The sequence below is a fragment of the Tiliqua scincoides genome, chromosome 3, assembly GCF_035046505.1.
Source record: "Tiliqua scincoides isolate rTilSci1 chromosome 3, rTilSci1.hap2, whole genome shotgun sequence".
NCBI lineage: Eukaryota > Metazoa > Chordata > Lepidosauria > Squamata > Scincidae > Tiliqua > Tiliqua scincoides.
Genome location: NC_089823.1, coordinates 4,216,345 through 4,236,404, shown reverse-complemented (window position 1 = coordinate 4,236,404; position 20,060 = coordinate 4,216,345). Strand labels below are relative to the sequence as shown.

The following is a 20,060-nucleotide window of genomic DNA, read 5'->3' as shown; positions in this document are numbered from 1 at the left end:
ACTTGGCTCAATCAGCTGGCTTAAGGAAAAACATTATTATACTTAACTAAAACAACATTTTACTCTATTGCTTAAATTGGCTGGAATAAAATTGAAGGTTTTGCTTTCACATATAAAAACTATTCAGGAAATAATAACACATTTACATAATTAAAAGAAACATTTTCATATTTAAAACAATTCATTGAGCTTGTTTTCACTGGCACTCAAGGCTTGTTATGTCCGAGTTCTTTTGTTGTTTACACACTGGAATTAGACAAGTTTTTTTTGCAGCTCGCTGGCTGTGGCCGCTGCAAATAGGCTGCTCCTAAATGTTATTGTTTAACCTGCTATGCAGGGAAGATGCTTTTGCAAAAGACACAAGGGTTGTGAGTCTGAAAAGGTTTTTGGTTCCTCTGTGCCATCATGGTAAACAGTTGCCTCTGGGCTTTTGATGTCAATGTTTTTAGATCTTTCCATGGTGTCAAAAGTGGGATGGGCCTTTTGCCTAGGTTTTTTTTTTTTGCTGGCTGTTTGCTCTTGGGTTGTTGCTGCAGCTGGAAGTTTGGAAATTGGATTCTTTAGGCCTTGGTCTTTGGCTGATTTTACACACCGTGCTGGCATCTAAGCGTTCCTGTGGGAATAAGCACAACAGCATAGCTTTGCTCTTAAATTACTAATGGGGTTGGGCCTTTCTATCTTGGAACTAACAATTATCAATAATAAACTATGGGTTATTTAAAAACCTTAAACGTGTAGTTATTTAAAAAACTTAATTTGGGCTAAAAGGCAACGGTTTTATAACTCTTACGTGCCTTTCATGGGGAGTGAATCCTTCTACACTGAGTGTTTCACTAATAAAACAATGAGGCTCCTAAGAGCCTAATAAAATGTTTCCTAAATATATATTGATCTAAACAAACAATATCTCATATCTCCCGTTTTTAATTATTTAAATAAAAGGGACAAAAAAGTTTTTTTTAAAAATACAAACAGGGGCATTGTGTTTTCAATACACATGGTTTTTTATCACTGCAATTGCATGCAAAAGGTGGGAGTTTTGTTTTTTTTAAAGGCTAAAATTCACATAACCCCTGCTAATTGGGTAAGAGGCACTTTTTCAAGTGGGTGCTCCTTTTTTTAGCAGGGGGAGAGTAACTGGCCCATCTCACCCCAGCACTGTCTGTTCTGGTGGCTGTCTGCTGGTATTCCTTGGCATCTTTTTAGATTGTGAGCCCTTTTGGGACAGGGAGCCATTTAGTTATTTGATTTTTCTCTGTAAACCGCTTTGTGAACTTTTAGTTGAAAAGCGGTATATAAATACTGTTAATATTATTATTAACAACAACAACAACAACAACAAAATAACAATGCATACATATAAATATGGATATGGCTTAAACTTAAAAATATAAATAACATTTATTTACTACAATTGGTTTGCTTGAGTTCTACAAGGGTTTATTCTACGTGGAAAACAAAGAGGGAACTCGAGAGCAATGAGGACAAGCATGGACAAGTGTTTGCGCTCGTGAAAAAGAGATGGAAAATTATTTAACATTTTTGCAGACTGACAAAAGAAAGCATGATAGCTATGGGATCAGAGAATACAACAAATTCACTGATGAAAGAAGGGAGGCTTTTTTTAAAAGCTTGATTTAGCTTTATTTAGCTATGGGATCAGAAAAATTTTTCTGATGAAACAAAATACTATGGGATCAGGAAAAACTTTCTAATGAAACAGAAAGCTATGGGATCAGAAAAATTTTCTGATGAGACAGAATGGGATCAGAAAATCAGTTTACTGATGAATTTAAAAATTCTAAATAAGGGGGTATAAATAACTATAGACAACAAAATGAGGTTTGGTGTGGCTTTAAAACAATCTTACAAAATAAAAAAGGCTTAACAAATTATGATTAAATTGAAACATAATATAAACAATAAATATTTTAAAACATTATGAACATATTAAATATTCACTATTAAATAAAAAACTAATTACTTATGACTTTAAATACTATAATGACTGCTGCCAATGGGTAAAATAACTGGTGGCTGCAATCTTCAAAGGTGTGGAATAAGAGACACTGGGAGACTATGGCCATATAATAAATGCTAGACTTGGAGTTACTACTGCCTAATGATTGCGTTCAGTTTTGCCATGTTCACTTGTTTACCAAACCCCACTTGTGCCCAAACCCCAGCCCTGGGGCCACTTGCGGCCCTCAAGGCCTCTCAATGCGGCCCTCAGGGAGCCCACAGTTTCCAATGAGACCCTGGCCCTCTGGAGATTTGTTGGAGCCCACACTGGCCCGACACAACTGCTCTCAGTATGAGTGTGACTGTTTGACCTCTCATGTGAACTGTGGGATGAGGGCTCCTTCCACTGCTTCTTGTTTCACGTCTGTGATGCAGTAGCAGCAACAAAGGAAAGGCCAGCCTTGCTTTGTGCAAGGCCATTTATAGGCCTTGAGCTATTGCAAGACCTTCATTCCTTCATATAAGTTCATCTTTAATATATTCATTTATGTAAATGTATGTAAATTTATTCAAATTTGAAATGTAAATTAATTCTTTTTTTCCCCGGCCCCTGACACAGTGTCAGAGAGATGATGTGGCCCTCCTGCCAAAAACTTTGGACACCCTTGGTTTAGCACATTCCACAGCTTGCACCACTTGTTGCTGGTGCTTTATAAAGTTTCTATCTTTTTAATGATTGTTGTTATAATGCTTCTTTTTATCTTTAATTGGGAGATGGGACTGCTCTCCAAGGGCACTGGGACAAAACTAAAAGGCCAGTGCTGCTGCTAATTCAGCTCTTTGGGCAAACATTTGTAAACTTATAAAATGGTGTTTTATATTTACTTTCTTTTTTGATATATAACTACTTTTTACATAAAAATTTATCAATAAAAACTATAACTGTTTTTAAAAATGGGGATACAGCGTCTGACTGGTATTAAAAAGATTTGCTTGTGTTACTAGGACAAGTCTAAAACCTTTGGGGGTATTGAATGTTACTTTCCCCACGTACTCAATTGATGTATCTTAACAATTGTTACAATTATACTAAAATTAACTGTTGGGGGATTTTTAATTCAGGTGTTACAGGCATAACACAGGATAAGCCTACTGTTGTTACCTTTTTTGGTGCTATATAAAAACTAGACTATTATAAAACTTAATTTACATACTGCTAACACAAGGTTGGGCTGCTTAGCATGCCTTGGAGGAAATCTTGCTAATGATACTTTTGGCTTTTTTTAAGGTGGTTGAAACTCACTGGGCCATACTGCATTTTGTGCAGGGATTAAAACTATGCACTTTAGGAGCTTCCAACTATTTTTAAGGTGGTATTTGTTTGCTGTGCTTTGTAATTCTTTGGCATATATACTAGTGATGCCAAAATCTTTAAGTGCAATTTGTACCTCTTTTGGCACAGAATGAGGGAGAGTTTGTTGTTTTTTGAGGGCTTGCCTGTGTGCACTGTGGCGTTGTACCACAAAACAAATCATGGTTAACTTAAGAGATTTTTCTGCTGTCCTGTCTCTTAGGAATAATTTTTGGCTGTTCTTCTTGTTCTGATGGAGCTGGTGCGGAGGGAGGAGAAAAAATCTCCTCTGATTGCTTTTGCAGCTCTGCTTGCAGAGCACAGCGTCTGAAGGTGCTTCCCTCGGGATACCAGGGGCATTGTTCTTTAATCATGTAAAAACTCTGTGACCTCTTGGGAGGAAACAGGGTGCTTAGCTTTATGGAGAAGAAACTATAAATCATTGTGATGGTGTATCTGTGCTGTTGATACTATACTTACCTACTGATACTATACTTACCGGGATCCTGAAGGATGAATGTAACCCTTGCTGGGCGTGGTAAGCTAGCTTTTGTGTGGCCCCATGGCTGGGCGCCAGATGTAGCAGATGCTACTTTGCTTTGGGGAAGCACCCAAGGCTTAGAGCCTTGTTGCTTGATAGAGATGCCAGGGAGCAGAGGCACTCTGAGTGTTGAAGGAAGGAACTGGAGCAGCAAGGGGTCAGAGAGGCAGAAAGGAAGAGACGGCAGGCAAGATTCAAATGTGGATGCAGGGAGGAAGCTGGAATAGATACTGAGATTGATAGACTGATCCTTGCCTAGCTTCCTCCAAGCTTTTTATTGACTCTTAAACTCATGAAGCAATACAGTACAATACTGAGGATTACTGGAGGTTACTGATAAGCTACAACTAGCTGGCTCTAGCTAACCACAACACATTCCTAGATCTGACTACTTCCTTATCTCTAATGCTGTTTATAGTTAGGCAAGGAACAAGTCTTCGGTTTCAGAGTGTGCTCTGAAAGTAAAGCAGGTGTACCTGCGGTTGCCATGTCTTGCCTAAAGCTCTAAAGCCCTGTGCTTCTGCATATGCTACACCATTCATATAAAGCTAAGTGATTATTTACACTCCAAACAGTGTCAGAGGGAGGAATATGTTTTGTTTTATATGTTGTTAGCCGCCCTGGGTCCCTTTTTGGGAGAAGGGCGGGATAAAAATAAAGTTTTATTATTATTATTATTATTAATATTCCAGGACAATTTAAGACTTCTGAAAAATGCTCTTTATAAGGGGCCTTCAAATATGGAGAAGCAAATTTTGCCCAGGAGCTATCTTGTGACCCCAGTGTACCACCAGGTTCCCAAAGAATTGTCCTTATCATGTATACAGGAAAAATGTACGACTGGCCTAAAGTCACATGGTTTTGACCACAGTGACCTTCTCAAATTGCTAAGCTGCAGGCTTGCTATTTTGGGAAAACCTGCCAGGAAGCAGAGGATAGATACAAACCATTAGAAAAAAAGATTCATGTTCTAATCTAAGGTGTCTGCTTTGCTCTCAGTAGTACCTAGCTGATATAGTCTGTAATCAAGTGGATATTGCATGCCTGAAACTGAAAAGACTAGATGTGCTTTTGTCAGGCAGGCTTTATGTATACTATGTATACATAGCCTATAGTAAATAGTATACTATGTACTATATACTGACTATACGACACTTTATACTAGATGTGCTTTTTGTCAGGGCCACAAGCAGGGATCTATGGAAGACCCAGCAGGCTGCAAGATGCATGTCACAAATTACCCAAAGGAATCAGGCTCAACAGGCCTAGACTATGAATAGAAAATACGGCTATCTGTACTAAAAAAATTATTACGAAACCGCAGGGAATTGCAAGAGGGGACAAGAAATCTTTTCACTGAATCATGATATCTAACCTTGGAAAGCAAGGGGGGGCGCACGCACACGTATGCACACGTTTTTAAAAAAAAATCTTTTTTTTTTTTAAGAAATAAGCCCTTTATAAGATCTAGGGGTATAATCCAAAATCTTTGGTACATAAATATCTTACAATGACATTGTAAGAACTACACTGCCACAAAAACAATGAAGAGTGAAAAGGGCAAACTTACCAGAGTCACCGCTTACATTATCCTCAGAATCCTCCTCTTCATCGTCTTCTGAGTATCTTTTCTTGAGTGATTTTCTCTGAAGTCTTCTGCTTTGCCTCATTGGCCTAGAATGGTGTCGCCTGGGCCTTCGTGTAGAAAAGTTGGCATCACTGTCATCATTTGACGGCTGATCCTCTTCGCTTTCATCGACGTTCTCATCCGATACAATAAATTCATCCTGAGATCTGCAAGGACAAAGATTAGTGGAAAGCTCCCTGAAATTAGAGAATCCACATGAACACCCGTGAAGATGGGTTCTGAGCTGTCTGTGACAGATCAGGAGAGAGATCTTGGGGTGGTGGTGGACAGGTCGATGAAAGTGTCGACCCAATGTGCGGCGGCAGTGAAGAAGGCCAATTCTATGCTTGGGATCATTAGGAAAGGTATCGAGAACAAAACGGCTAATATTATAATGCCGTTGTACAAATCGATGGTAAGGCCACACCTGGAGTATTGTGTCCAGTTCTGGTCGCCGAATCTCAAAAAAGACATAGTGGAAATGGAAAAGGTGCAAAAGAGAGCGACTAAGATGATTACGGGGCTGGGGCACCTTCCTTACGAGGAAAGGCTACGGCGTTTGGGCCTCTTCAGCCTAGAAAAGAGGCACCTGAGGGGGGACATGATTGGGACATAGAAAATTATGCAGGGGATGGACAGAGTGGATAGGGAGATGCTCTTTACACTCTCACATAACACCAGAACCAGGGGGCATCCACTAAAATTGAGTGTTGGGACAGTTAGAACAGACAAGAGAAAATATTACTTTACTCAGCGTGTGGTTGGTCTGTGGAACTCCTTGCCACAGGATGTGGTGACGGCATCTGGCCTGGACGCCTTTAAAAGGGGATTGGACAAGTTTCTGGAGGAAAAATCCATTACGGGGTACAAGCCATGAAGTGTATGCGTAACCTCCTGATTTTAGAAATGGGCTATGTCAGAAGGCCAGATGCAGGGGAGGGCACCAGGATGAGGTCTCTTGTTATCTGGTGTGCTCCCTGGGGCATTTGGTGGGCCGCTGTGAGATACAGGAAGCTGGACTAGATGGGCCTATGGCCTGATCCAGTGGGGCTGTTCTTATGTTCTTAACACAAATCACGGCTTGATTGGAGAACAGCATTTTAAATGATAAAATGCTGATGTAAGAAAAAACTTCTCTAAGGAAAGTTTAGCAGGCTGTCAGCGACTTGTAGGTATTTGTACCATCCTGTGATGGCTGAAGTCCACTCTGCCTGACCCAATGATCAAGTTATGCTGACTTTTCCATAACAAGCAGTGGGGTAAATTCAAACACGCCATTTTTAGTGGGGTAAATCATTCATCACATTGCCTCAAAACTCAGGTGGCTTGAATTGAAAGTTCTCCATAACTTGCTTGCTTGAAAGTTCTCCATAACTCACGCATGCTTGACATGGAAAGTTCACACATCAGGGAGGCTTCTGCACCCTCCTTTAAGTAACCCTGGAACACACAGTGGCCAGCAGTGGCTTAGGATGGACTGCACTATGCTGCTGCACATCTTACCCTTCACTGATTCTGAACTCATCCTCACTCTCTTCCTCATCCAGGTTGCTGTCACTGTCCAGGTCATTCAGTCGCCGTCGTTTCTTGCGGCGAGCTGCAACAGCCCTCTGAGGCCTCTTGCTTTCCTTCCTTTCTTCCTCTAGGATGGTGGAAATATCTTTGCCACGATGCCCCGTGATGTTAGACATGTCTTTTCCTCTACCACCACCTATGTTGACCAAATGATGGCAACTGTAAACGTAGGTCCAGTTCTTAGGGCTTTCCTACACAAACACTGCTTGACTTCTACGCTTCCAGCCTTCCCACCATAGAAGGTAGCCAAGATCAAGGCTGCACATGCCCATGTCTGTTAAGTCTCTCTTTCCCTTGAAAAAAGCTGACAGTTCAAGCAAAGCCAGATACACAAATGTTTATCACTTTTGTGTATCTTGTACCTTGTCCTCCCCCTCAAGTACATTAGGGTGGCATACATGCTACTTTCTCCCTATTCTTATCTTTAACATCTCTGTGAGGGAGGCCATGCTGAATGATGACTAGCTGCCTGATTCTTTTTTAGACTATGATCCCTTCAGGGACAGGGACCCATTTATTGATTTTACTATGTAAACTGCTTTATGAACTATTCTTGTTGAAAAGTTGCTTATAAGTATTCTTAATAATAGTAACAGTAATCCCCACCACCACTACCAAAGGTGACACTGGTCACCTTGATCTAAGTCCAACCTGTTGAGAAACTTGACAGGAAATAGAAAGCTGAATTCTATACCTGTTCAGGTTGTGCAAATGAATTTTTTCTGCACCTGCACAAAACTGGCTACGTAACCAAATCCCAGGCATATATTTTGTGTATGCAGCATCACAAGGATTGCCACCCATTATCTCAAGTTAGTAAAATGTTTTTTTCTGATGCTATTCCAAAGCAGCCCAGTAAGACATACCCCCTCCATCAGCCTCCTTGATGTCGTCCTCTATTGCTTCATCAATTGCTTCATCAAACTCGTCAAATCTAGAAAAATAAATTTACCAATTATAGCATGCAACTGTCAACCATGTTTTCAAGGAATAAGCTAGCAAACATCTAAATGTTCAAAATGCTTTCACAACAAATGAACCATCACTTCGCAAACTATAGCTCGCTTTCGGATTTCACGTTCAGGACGGAGGAAAGGGGGTGTTTTCCTGCCTACTTCAGTTTTCAGACCATGTTGCTGCTCTCTAGAGCTTTCGAAACGGGACACCCCTCCAACTTGCATTCTGAGGGATAAAATCATTATGGTGGAACGTGCTCCTAAGAAGTCTGGTGAACTACTAGGATGTCCGATTCCAGGAAGGGCATTTTGTAATGGAGCTTGGTGAGTGAGATTTCTCCCTGACCTGTTCACCGGTACCTGCAACCTCCAAGCCCAGAGGATGCTTTGGTGTTAACAGCTGTCACTGTCAGTGTGGTGGTCTGTGTTGATGTAAGGGCCCCAGAAGACTTGTTGAATCTGACCTCAAACTAATGTTTGGGCTTCTTTTCAGGGGAATCCCAAGTACTGTCCATCCACCCAAAGCGGGATTTGCGCTTGCCATGTCTCTCAACAATGCTCTGCTAGCAGTGGTGGCAGTGAAGCAGGCATGATGGCAGACAGCACTGACACGGCCACTGTGGAAGTGAGGATCATCTTCCACAAAGAAGACTTGAAGCAATACTCTTGGTCCTTTCTTGTATGCCTAGAGAACTTGTTATAGTAAACGCAGGTGTCTACAAGATGGTTTTGTCCCAGGCAGAGAAGACAGGTACTGTGCCCATCAGTGAAGGCAACACCTTTTAAAAATAACCCTACTCATCATATGCCGAGAACAGATTAACCTGCTCACTATTATAAGGATTTTTCAATTTATAATTTACACATAAGAATTATTGTAAAAATTAGCGACTAATGCTATTATGTACAATTCAGTTTATACAAAGTTTTGGTGTGTAAGTGGAGAGCCACACAGTAGTATGTGCAAAGGCATTTAGCAAAACTCCATGGTTTTCTTTTTAATGGCAAGTTTCCTCAAATGGCGATCTTGAGAGTGTGGGCTTCGTCCTCTTATCGAAAAGCTTAAATGCATGATAGCGGCATAGTGCGAAATCCCACATACCATTCACTTAACTTGTGTGCTGTTAGTGAGCACACAAATATAGACGGTTCTGCAGGGTGGAACAGAATCTCTAGTAATGACAGACTGACTACTACCCTCAGCTCTGCAGAAAAATAGTGTGTGTGTGTGGGGGGGGGGGAGGATGTCGGAATGACCCTGCACTCTATCCAAAACTATCACAGGTGAGAACTGCACATCTAGGAAACCCTCTCACCACAGGATCATCATCCGTGGCAGCAGAGGACAGAATGGAACTTTGCCTGCTGCAGCTAATCAGAGCCGGTTGGAACAGGGAACGGCTTTCTCTACTGATAAGCATCGGGAGTAGAACTGAAGAGGAACAGAACTAAGCACACCTTGTGTCTAAGCACAACCTCACCACCCCCACCCTCAGATTCCATTCCCTGGCAAACCAATGCTTGACAGGGGAGGGAAAAGATGAGGAGGGGGGCTAGAGGCAGGCTGCCCTTTCTGTCTGCTCCACAAAACTCACCCCCTAACACACCAAGGACAAGAGAGGGTGAGCTGAAATAATCTCCCCTCCTTCTACTAGTTTCACTCACAATTCTTGGGTCCTCACTTGTGCACATGAAACTGGAGATGAAGCATCTTTTGCCCTCACTCAGAAAAGGAAGCTGCTCACCTATAGCTTATGCACTTCCGTTGCCTGGTCGACCTCCTTTCAAGCAGCTTTGCCTTCGATTTTTTGGAATCTTTCTTCTTCTCATCGATGCTTTCAGGGATTTCTGGCTCCTGTAAAAAACAGACAATCCTTAAGCACATCAACAACTCCAGTCGACAGAAAAAGATTCTCTCTATACTCTGAATGGAGACACTCAGTTTTCAGGTTCTCAATTTTCACTGGGAACAACGGGTTGCATGTGGAGCCGTGCAACTGCAGTCCTTCCCCCATCCCCACCTGCAATCTTGCTTTTAAGTCACATACTCCAAAGAACTTCAAAAATTACATGCAAGAACTAGCAGCGTGCTATGATTAAGGTAAGGATTTTTACAACAATGATAAACTTTTAGCTTTCATGGCTGCAATGACAGGTTTACAAGTATCTGTCCTGGGATATCATGTATCATGATCCTGCAATGTATGTGGCTAAGTTTGCAGACAACACCAAACTTTTGAGAGTGGTGAAGACCAGAAGTGATTGTGAGGAGCTCCAGAAGGATCTCTCCAGACTGGCTGAATGGGCAGCAAATGGCAGATGCGCTTCAATGTCAGTAAGTGTAAAGTCATGCACATAGGGGCAAAAAATCAAAACTTTAGATATAGGCTGATGGGTTCTGAGCTGTCTGTGACAGATCAGGAGAGAGATCTTGGGGGGTGGTGGACAGGTCGATGAAAGTGTCGACCCAATGTGCGGCGGCAGTGAAGAAGGCCAATTCTATGCTTGGGATCATTAGGAAGGGTATTGAGAACAAAATGGTTAATATTATACTGCTGTTGTACAAAACGATGGTAAGGTCACACCTGGAGTATTGTGTCCAGTTCTGGTCGCCACATCTCAAAAAAGACATAGTGGAAATGGAAAAGGCGCAAAAGAGAGTGACTAAGATGATTACGGGGCTAGGGCACCTTCCTTATGAGGAAAGGCTACGGCGTTTGGGCCTCTACAGCCTAGAAAAGAGACGCCTGAGGGGGGACATGATTGAGACATACAAAATTATGCAGGGGTTGGACAGAGTGGATAGGGAGATGCTCTTTACACTCTCACATAACACCAGAACCAGGGGACATCCACTAAAATTGAGTGTTGGGACAGTTAGAACAGACAAAAGAAAATATTTCTTTACTCAGCATGTGGTTGGTCTGCGGAACTCCTTGCCACAGGATGTGGTGACGGCATCTGGCCTGGGCGCCTTTAAAAGGGGACTGGACAAGTTTCTGGAGGAAAAATCCATTACGGGGTACAAGCCATGATGTGTATGCGCAACTTCCTGATTTTAGAAATGGGCTATGTCAGAAGGCCAGATGCAGGGGAGGGCACCAGGATGAGGTCTCTTGTTATCTGGTGTGCTCCCTGGGGCATTTGGTGGGCCGCTGTGAGATACAGGAAGCTGGACTAGATGGGCCTATGGCCTGATCCAGTGGGGCTGTTCTTATGTTCTTAACACAAATCACGGCTTGATTGGAGAACAGCATTTTAAATGATAAAATGCTGACGTAAGAAAAAACTTCTCTAAGGATGTGTATGCGCAACCTCCTGATTTTAGAAATGGGCTATGTCAGAAGGCCAGATATGAGGGGAGGGTACCAGGATGAGGTCTCTTGTTATCTGATGTGCTCCCTGGGGCATTTGGTGGGCCACTGTGAGATACAGGAAGCTGGACTAGATGGGCCTATGGCCTGATACAGTGCAGCTGTACTGTGAGATTTCAGAGAACAAATGTGAAGTCAAAGGCTCGAGAGGAGAAAAATGGTCTCAATTGTATTTCTATCAGTTAAGAGGCTTCAGTGTCTTGCACTGCTCTTTGCCCACCTCATCAGCAGCAGGAGCAAAATATATCAGGTAAAATGGGCAGATGTATTCCAGTATGCTTAACTGTGTGGTGTTCATGCACACTACAGATTCCCCCCCTTCCTTGAGGAAGCATTTTGATTGTTTTTCAGTTCCAAATACACACAGCTCTGACAAGTGAACCAAAAGGAAAAAGGATGGGTTCATTAGATCTATTTCACTTACTTGTGGAGGAATGATGTTTTCAATACTAATACCCACATACACAAGGCGTTCTTTCCTTGGAGGGGAAAAAAAAGAGACAGAAAAATGACATGTTAACAGGAAAGGTATTTCTTCACAACTCTTGATTTCCTTGTAGCCTGGCATTCCCCAAGTCCTCCCCTGTTTTCTAGGGTCATGACACTTCTTAAATAGGGTGATGTCAGTTTTTGAACAGCTGCTGACCATGGCCATTCAAAACCAGTTTTACTGAAATGTTACTTCTCAGTGAAGGGAAGGTTTGTGACCTTCAAATGGGGGAAAAAGGATAAAGGTTGAGCCAACCCAACCCTGAAAAAGATACTTATAGTTTGCCAATAAGCTCAATATTGTCTTCACTCATAAAAGAAATTTGGTGTGCTAGGATCAAAAGCCACACTTTGCTCTCATCTCTACATTGCTATGACCTTCCTGCCCCGAACCCCATAATCGCCACCATAATTGACTTTAAGAAAAGTTACACAATGACTGCATTGGCACTGGCCCAAAAAACAACTCTCTCAAGCAGAGGAACTTTCCTCTATTCACTTTGGGTGAACTTACAAGACAGCCTCAAAACCCAGTGTTTTATTTCCAGTTTCCATGGCACGGGAATGTTTAGCGAGGGCAGTGAGAACGCAACAGGAAGCTCCATTTCACCCCACACTCCCAGTGAATAGTGTTTATCTGTACCCTGCACAACCACTGGCATTTGCAACTCACAGGGAGAAATTCCCACTGTGGACATCATTTTTCTGTTTAGACAAATGCATTCTAGTGGCACGGGGGGCACTATGGAGTGCAGCAACTGAAACAGAACTCACTAGTGTGCCCCCAGTATTCTGCAAGAGTGGGCATTTTCTCTACACTCACAGAATGTCTGAATGGGGCTTTTCCTATCAGTCAAGTAGGCTTTTAAAAAATCTCGTACAGCCAACAAGGTTGCTGTGAAGGCATGGTGAATGAAAGCTGGCCATCCCTGCTTTTAAGAGAAAAACAATACAGCTAGGACTGCGCTCCAATCTCTATCCAACCTACTCCACTGTGCAACACCTTTTCCACCAGTCTCCACTGGCAACTGATGGTGCTGTTGCTAGAGAGTAGCAGCCTGTCAAACCTACCTAACTCCGGGCAGAGCCACAGAGACTCCACTGTCATCATATCAGATAGAGCTATGTCCTCCACTCATCCCACCCCATTCCTATTCAACAAACAGCAAAACCGTGCCCTTTGTCTTTTTTTTTAGTGGTTATCTAGGGTGTAGATTATGGGTGTTCCATTTTGAAATAGATTTCATGTTTACACATCATTTTTATTTGATTTGGCTTTTTTTAAAAAAAAACACCTCCCATACTCTTAACATGTTTTAAATTGAAGACCCTTTGGGGAAAGAACCATTAACATTCAGGAAAATTGCTGTAAGTCATTCTGAGTTCATGTGATATAGCAGGATATAAAAATAAATAAATCTTCCAACCATTCAATAAACCTATCCAAATTTAGCTTTGACTCTACATTTGACTCTACATTTCCTACACCAAAGGCTACTGAAAAATTTAGCTTTGACTCTACATTTGACTCTACATTTCCTATACCAAAGGCTACTGAAAAAACTCCACAGTCAGGGAATTAGAGGACAGGTCCTCTCGTGGATTGAGAACTGGTTGGAGGCCAGGAAGCAGAGAGTGGGTGTCAATGGGAAATTTTCACAATGGAGAGAGGTGAAAAGCGGTGTGCCCCAAGGATCTGTCCTGGGACCGGTGCTTTTCAACCTCTTCATAAATGACCTGGAGACAGGGTTGAGCAGTGAAGTGGCTAAGTTTGCAGACGACACCAAACTTTTCCGTGTGGTAAAGACCAGAAGTGATTGTGAGGAGCTCCAGAAGGATCTCTCCAGACTGGCAGAATGGGCAGCAAAATGGCAGATGCGCTTCAATGTCAGTAAGTGTAAAGTCATGCACATTGGGGCAAAAAATCAAAACTTTAGATATAGGCTGATGGGTTCTGAGCTGTCTGTGACAGATCAGGAGAGAGATCTTGGGGTGGTGGTGGACAGGTCGATGAAAGTGTCGACCCAATGTGCGGCGGCAGTGAAGAAGGCCAATTCTATGCTTGGGATCATTAGGAAGGGTATTGAGAACAAAACGGCTAGTATTATAATGCCGTTGTACAAATCGATGGTAAGGCCACACCTGGAGTACTGTGTCCAGTTCTGGTCACCGTATCTCAAAAAAGACATAGTGGAAATGGAAAAGGTGCAAAAGAGAGCGACTAAGATTATTACGGGGCTGGGGCACCTTCCTTATGAGGAAAGGCTACAGCGTTTGGGCCTCTTCAGCCTAGAAAAGAGACGCTTGAGGGGGGACATGATTGAGACATACAAAATTATGCAGGGAATGGACAGAGTGGATAGGGAGATGCTCTTTACACTCTCACATAATACCAGAACCAGGGGACATCCACTAAAATTGAGTGTTGGGCGGGTTAGGCCAAACAAAAGAAAATACTTCTTTACTCAGCGTGTGGTTGGTCTGTGGAACTCCTTGCCACAGGATGTGGTGCTGGCGTCTATCCTAGACGCCTTTAAAAGGGGATTGGACGAGTTTCTGGAGGAAAAATCCATTATGGGGTACAAGCCATGATGTGTATGCGCAACCTCCTGATTTTAGAAATGGGTTATGTCAGAATGCCAGATGCAAGGGAGGGCACCAGGATGAGGTCTCTTGTTATCTGGTGTGCTCCCTGGGGCATTTGGTGGGCCGCTGTGAGATACAGGAAGCTGGACTAGATGGGCCTATGGCCTGATCCAGTGGGGCTGTTCTTATGTTCCATAATTAGCCTAATTTTAGTACATATAAAGTGTTTCGCTTTGTCTCACTTCTCCTTATTTCCTGCCGTTCAAGGATTTTTTAAGGTCCAAACAGCATTGAAAATACAGCCATACCTCACTGCTTGTGTTTATCATTTCCAAAGGAAACGGACTTTCATTCAGTTTTTCCTTCCAAGGAGCCTTCTACATAACTTGACAGTTCACAAACAGGGCATGTTAGTAACCCAGTGAAGTGTCTGCTCCAATGTCCGCCTCTTCACTTTCCAGACTTAAAGAGTCTTTGCAGAACGACTAGAACTTGCTAGCCCAAATAGTTATTAAACTTGCTATGCCTCTTGTTCAGTGGGACTATTGTGATGGTTGAGCCTCTGGCCAATAAGAGGTTTTATTTATTTATATTTTAAAAAGTTTTGATACCTTCGCTCTGCTCGCTCTTTCTTTTTCAAGACAACATCCAGGTCCTGCAGTTGTTCTTCTAACTTCTCACAGAGTAATTTCTATGGAGACAAACCAAAACACATGATCAACAGTTTCTACACATATCCATATGCAACCAGTTTCCAACACACTGCCCTTCACGAGGGCCACTACATCCAGCAAAGGCTAGTTAAACAGGAAACCCAGGCTAGCTTTCATCACAGTGAATAATATACTTTGCAGAGGAAATGAACATTCCATAAAGTAGGTGATGAAGAGAGAGAAAACACACATTCCCACTGGCTGCTCCTTATTTGCATAACCGAGTGAGTTTCATTTGTTCCCTGTTTTTTTCTCCATCTGCACCACTTTGAAATCTGTGCCACTGCAGAAAGACTGCATGGCTGAATAGAGAGGTCACTTCGTGGATATGCTGTCTTCTTCATCTGGGTAGAGTTCCAATAATAGTCCTAGAAGGTCCCCTAGTAGGAATGACATGTAGCCAAGTAGACATCCAAGCCCAACTGACCAGGTCAAAGGACAGATACGAGTGCTTAGGTGCTCGCAAATCACTAGTGGCATAATCAAACTAAAAGCCAAGCCCAAAGATGCTTGGCACCCTCAAAGATTGTGTGTGGGGGAGGGGCAAGCTCTTGCTCCATTCCTGGGGATCAGAGAAGTGCGATGACTTTGAAGAAAGTACCAGATAAGGAACAGTAAGATTTAGAAGCATTAGGAAATTATTCTTTTTTAAGTCTGCCTGTTAAAACTGGCTTAGTTTTACAGTTTTAAAATTTGCACCTGGACACTCTTAAGGCCCAAGCCCAGCCTGCTTGTGTTCTCCACCTTTTTCTCCCATCCCACTTTGTACATTTAATAAACCCTTTTTCCATTTTAACCCTTTGCCTGCCTATAGTAGGCTGAACTCATTCACAGCCTTGCCCTAATCCACCTAGGCCCTAGGCTGCATGCTACAGCCTAGATTTGTGGGATATCAGCCACATAATGGGGAGGAAAGCAGTTGAGGATTGTCTGGCTTTGTCCTCATGGTTGTAGCAATCTACCAAGTTTGGCACTGGCATAAAAACTGGAGAAAGAAGGGAGGCACTGGTCCTTAGACTTCCTTCCCCAATCACCACACATGCTAAAGCAACTGAAAGCATTAGTGTTCCATATAGTGTCTACATGCTGTGAAAAAGATAAATTCTACAAAAAAATAAGGACCAAGTACATACATATTTATGTGCAAATGGCAGAATGTTCAAAGCCACAATTAGCATCAGAATGCCTGGTGCTAAAAAGATATCATTATCCCTGCGTAGGGGAAAAAGTAGTTTCAGGGATTCACAAATATCAGCATCGCTTCCTAGTCCAACATTGATCCAACCCTCCACACCACCATACTCCTAACACACCACTATGACACCAACCCCCACCATTCTACTACAGCAGTTGTAGTTGTTAAAATCGTTCCTTTTTCTCACACCTGGTTATTAAGTGCATGATTACAAACATTTATTAAGGTCACAGCAACCAAGGTGTAGAAGAGAGTGACCAAAAGGTAAGTGGGCTGGGGCACCTCCTCAAAAAGAAAAGACTACCGCATTTGGGACTCTAGAAAGAAGGTGCGGGGGACAGGGCATAACTGAAATATATACTGAACTATTATACATGGAGAGGGAACTTCTTTTACCTCTCACACAATACCAGACAAGGGGACATCTACTAAAATTGAGTGGTAGGAGAGTTAGAACAGACAAAAGGAAATATTTATTTAACCAGCATGTAATCTGTGGAACTCCTTGCCACAGGAAGTGGTGAAAGCACATGGCCTAGATGCTTTTAGAAGGGGATTTGACAGGTTCATGGAGGAAAAGTCCATCACAGGTAACAAGCCATGATGGGTACATGCAACCTCCTGGTTTTAGAAGTAGGCTACCTAAGAAGACCAGGTGCAAGGGAGTAGCTAGAGAATGTAGGTATCTTGTTGTCTTGAGTGCTCCCTGAGGCATCTGGTTGGCCACTGTGAGATACAGAAGGATGGACTAGATGGGCCCTTGGCCTGATCCAGTAGGGTTCTTCTTATATCCAAGAGACATGCTCTTCAAGTCTCTGACTCTGGCCCTTCACTGCCCCCCAGGCAGAACCATGCTCCATGGGCTCTACTTGTGAAGAAAGTGAGGGGGCACATGCAAGGATGAGTGCTGCAGGACACTCGCATTTTTAGGTCTCCCTGCATGCCAGTGCTTGAGTCCCTCCTAACACAATTCACTGCCTGTTCAACAAAGGCTCTTCCACCCTCACTTCTGAGCTGCTGCCTCCCGCCTGACCCAATTCAAAAGGCTGCAAAGGCCTGATTTGTAGTTATCTGTCCCTGTCTGTGTCTTACCCCATCTGTGTCTTCAGCAGAGTGGCTCAATTTCCCACCCTGTTTCATGAGTGCACCAATATAGTAGATTTTATAGTGTCCTTTCCGTAGCTCCTGCTGCCCTTGTTTGCTCAATTTCTCACCCTGCAAACAGCCTCCTCCACTTCCAATGAGATACAGTAGCCTCCTGTTCCTGCAGCTGTTGTGGGGTTAAGGAGCCAGCTCAAATTCTTGCACTCAGATGCACCAACAAATTGCAAATAAGCTCCTGCAGTTAGCAAAATTTATCTTTCTTCTGACTCAATCAAGCTACAAACAGCCCCTGCTGGACTCCTGCTGATACTGCAGGCCAAATTCTATTGAAATTGAAGTCCACTGAAATAAATTATAGTCATGCACCACTTAACGACAGGGATTGGGACCACAATCCCCGTCATCAAGCAGCACTTGATGCAATGCAGACCCCTCCGTAGGGAAGGAGATGCTCCACTCCCCTCCCCTCAGGAGGGTTGTCTGAGCCTCCCAGAGGCAGTGTACATCTGAGTGCTGCTTCTGCAAGGCTCAGACGGAGTGAGGGAAATCACGTCTCTCATGCGACTTCTGGTTTCATGGAAGAACCAGGAAATTGCACGAGAGATACAATTTCCCTCCATTTGAACCTCACAGAGGCAGTACTCGGACGTGCACTACCTCTGGGAGGCCCAGACAACCCTCCAGAGATGGGGGTGTGCTCCCCACGACAACCACGTGACCACATGTGGTTGTCGGATACGCGATCCCGCCATAAGCTGGAGTGTTGCAAAGGGGTGCACACCTGTAGTTTATTGCACCATCTGCACTCTGGGAATTTCTTGAGATCAAATAAATTGTTCTAGAGGTGGTTTCACAATGCACAGTTAAGTAAAAATATACAGGTGCAGCCTATTTATCCACGGATTTTTTTATCTGCTGATCTGTCTTATCTGTGAATGGGGTGGGGGAACCAAAAGTCACACACACCTTTGCCTCCTTTGTCCTGTGCTGGCCTCTCGCTCCATTTCCAGGCAGCCCAAAACACTGCAAAAAGGCTCTGCCTTGCCCAGGCAAGGAATAGCCCTGGAGCCATGGAAGAGGTTCCCCTTTCGAAGGAACAGTAACATTCCTGGAGCCCCTGAGCCAGCAAAGAAGCTGAAGAGGGGGGCAGAAAACCCTGTGTAACCAGAACACATACAGCAAGGTGGAGCTCTCTCTCTCTCTTAGTCACTCACACACATACAGGGGCAGGTGTGGTAGCAACCAAGGGGATTGCTTTAAAAAACCCAGGGAGTGTTTGCAGAATTCCCCCCCCCGATGATGCAGGCTCTCCTGCTCCAGCAAGCCTTCCTGAGCAAGCCTTGGGATGCCTTTGAGAGACAGGTGAGGGTGAGCAAAGAGCTGGACTACAAGTCCCAGAATGCTCCGGGGCAGAGGAGCTTCCATGATGGTGGCCAGGGAGGGCTGCAGGAGAGGCAGCAGCAAAGAGGAGGAGGAGAACCTGCAGCACTGTTGGGAGGCCACCTGGGAAACAGAGGACAAGGCTTCCCAAGCAAACTCACCATTCCAACTATGAAAGAAGGAGGACAGCTGGCAACAGGAGGGCTGAGTACGGAGGGGAGGGGATTGAGAACAGCTGCCTTAGTTTCCTTCCATCCAGAAGTGTCAGGCTATAAGGAATTTGCGTAACTCTATGGCACAACGTGTTTTTTGTTAATTGTGCCGAGTCACGGAACAGAACTAACACGGATAATAGGCTCCACCTGTATACAGAAACCATTATGGGACAGAAATTTCAGTTCAATGAAGCAGTATAGAAATAGAGGCACACAATTAGCCCCCAGGCCAAAAGGTGGACTGATCTTGGGATGAAAAGTACTACTGGATAATTCCAAGTATCTGAAAACTGAATGGCTATACAGTAGGCCCTCAGCATCCTGGAATCCATGGATTCTAGCAACCACAGATGGCCTCCCCATACCTCTGAACAGAAGTCGCTTCTGGTCACATCTGGGAAGTGTTCTGAGACATGAGGAGGCCAATGGACTACCTCCAAATAAGTAACAGTAGTGCTGCAACACTGCCCTCCCAGGTCTCCAGTGCCGCTGATTTTAGTATCCGTGGGGGTGTCCTGGAACCAATCCCCTGCAAATGTCAAGGGCCCATTGTATATAAATGAGAGCCAGGATGGTGGTGTGGCTCAGGAATTAGAATTGGAAGAGCCAGGTTCAAATCCCTGCTCAGCCACAAAGTTGCCTGGGTGACCTTGGACCAGTCACTCCCCCTCAGTCACACCTACCTCACAGAACTGTTCTGAGGACAAAAGGAAAGAACAATGCACACTACCACGAGCTCCTTGGGAGGAAGGATGGCGTAAAAATGTGAAAAATAAATAAATAAATGCAGCTCTTCATAAAGTAAGAAACAAAAAGTAAGATAATTTTCAGATAGAATCCTTAGTTGTGCCTTGGACCAATCAGTCCTGGAATTTACAAGACAGGAGAGGTAAGTTTTATACTAACGGAGACTGAGGGGTCTGAGTCTTTGGGGTTCTATCTGAGAGGCAGGGCACAATTAGTGGAGGCTTTGCTGTGCTCAGCGTTACATG

General features: G+C 43.5%; 1 protein-coding gene across 2 annotated transcripts in view; it reads right to left on the bottom strand.

The window, feature by feature from the left end:
* RSF1 (remodeling and spacing factor 1) overlaps positions 1–20,060 on the bottom strand; it is a 52,537-nt gene that overhangs the window by 5,901 nt on the left and 26,576 nt on the right. For both annotated transcript variants that reach the window (XM_066619887.1, XM_066619888.1), the window contains 6 exons: positions 15,073–15,152; positions 11,811–11,865; positions 9,758–9,867; positions 7,923–7,990; positions 6,985–7,192; positions 5,425–5,648 (listed from right to left, as the gene is read on the bottom strand). In XM_066619887.1, the coding sequence (XP_066475984.1) occupies positions 5,425–5,648; positions 6,985–7,192; positions 7,923–7,990; positions 9,758–9,867; positions 11,811–11,865; positions 15,073–15,152 (745 nt within the window). The remainder of the gene's footprint in view (positions 1–5,424; positions 5,649–6,984; positions 7,193–7,922; positions 7,991–9,757; positions 9,868–11,810; positions 11,866–15,072; positions 15,153–20,060) is intronic.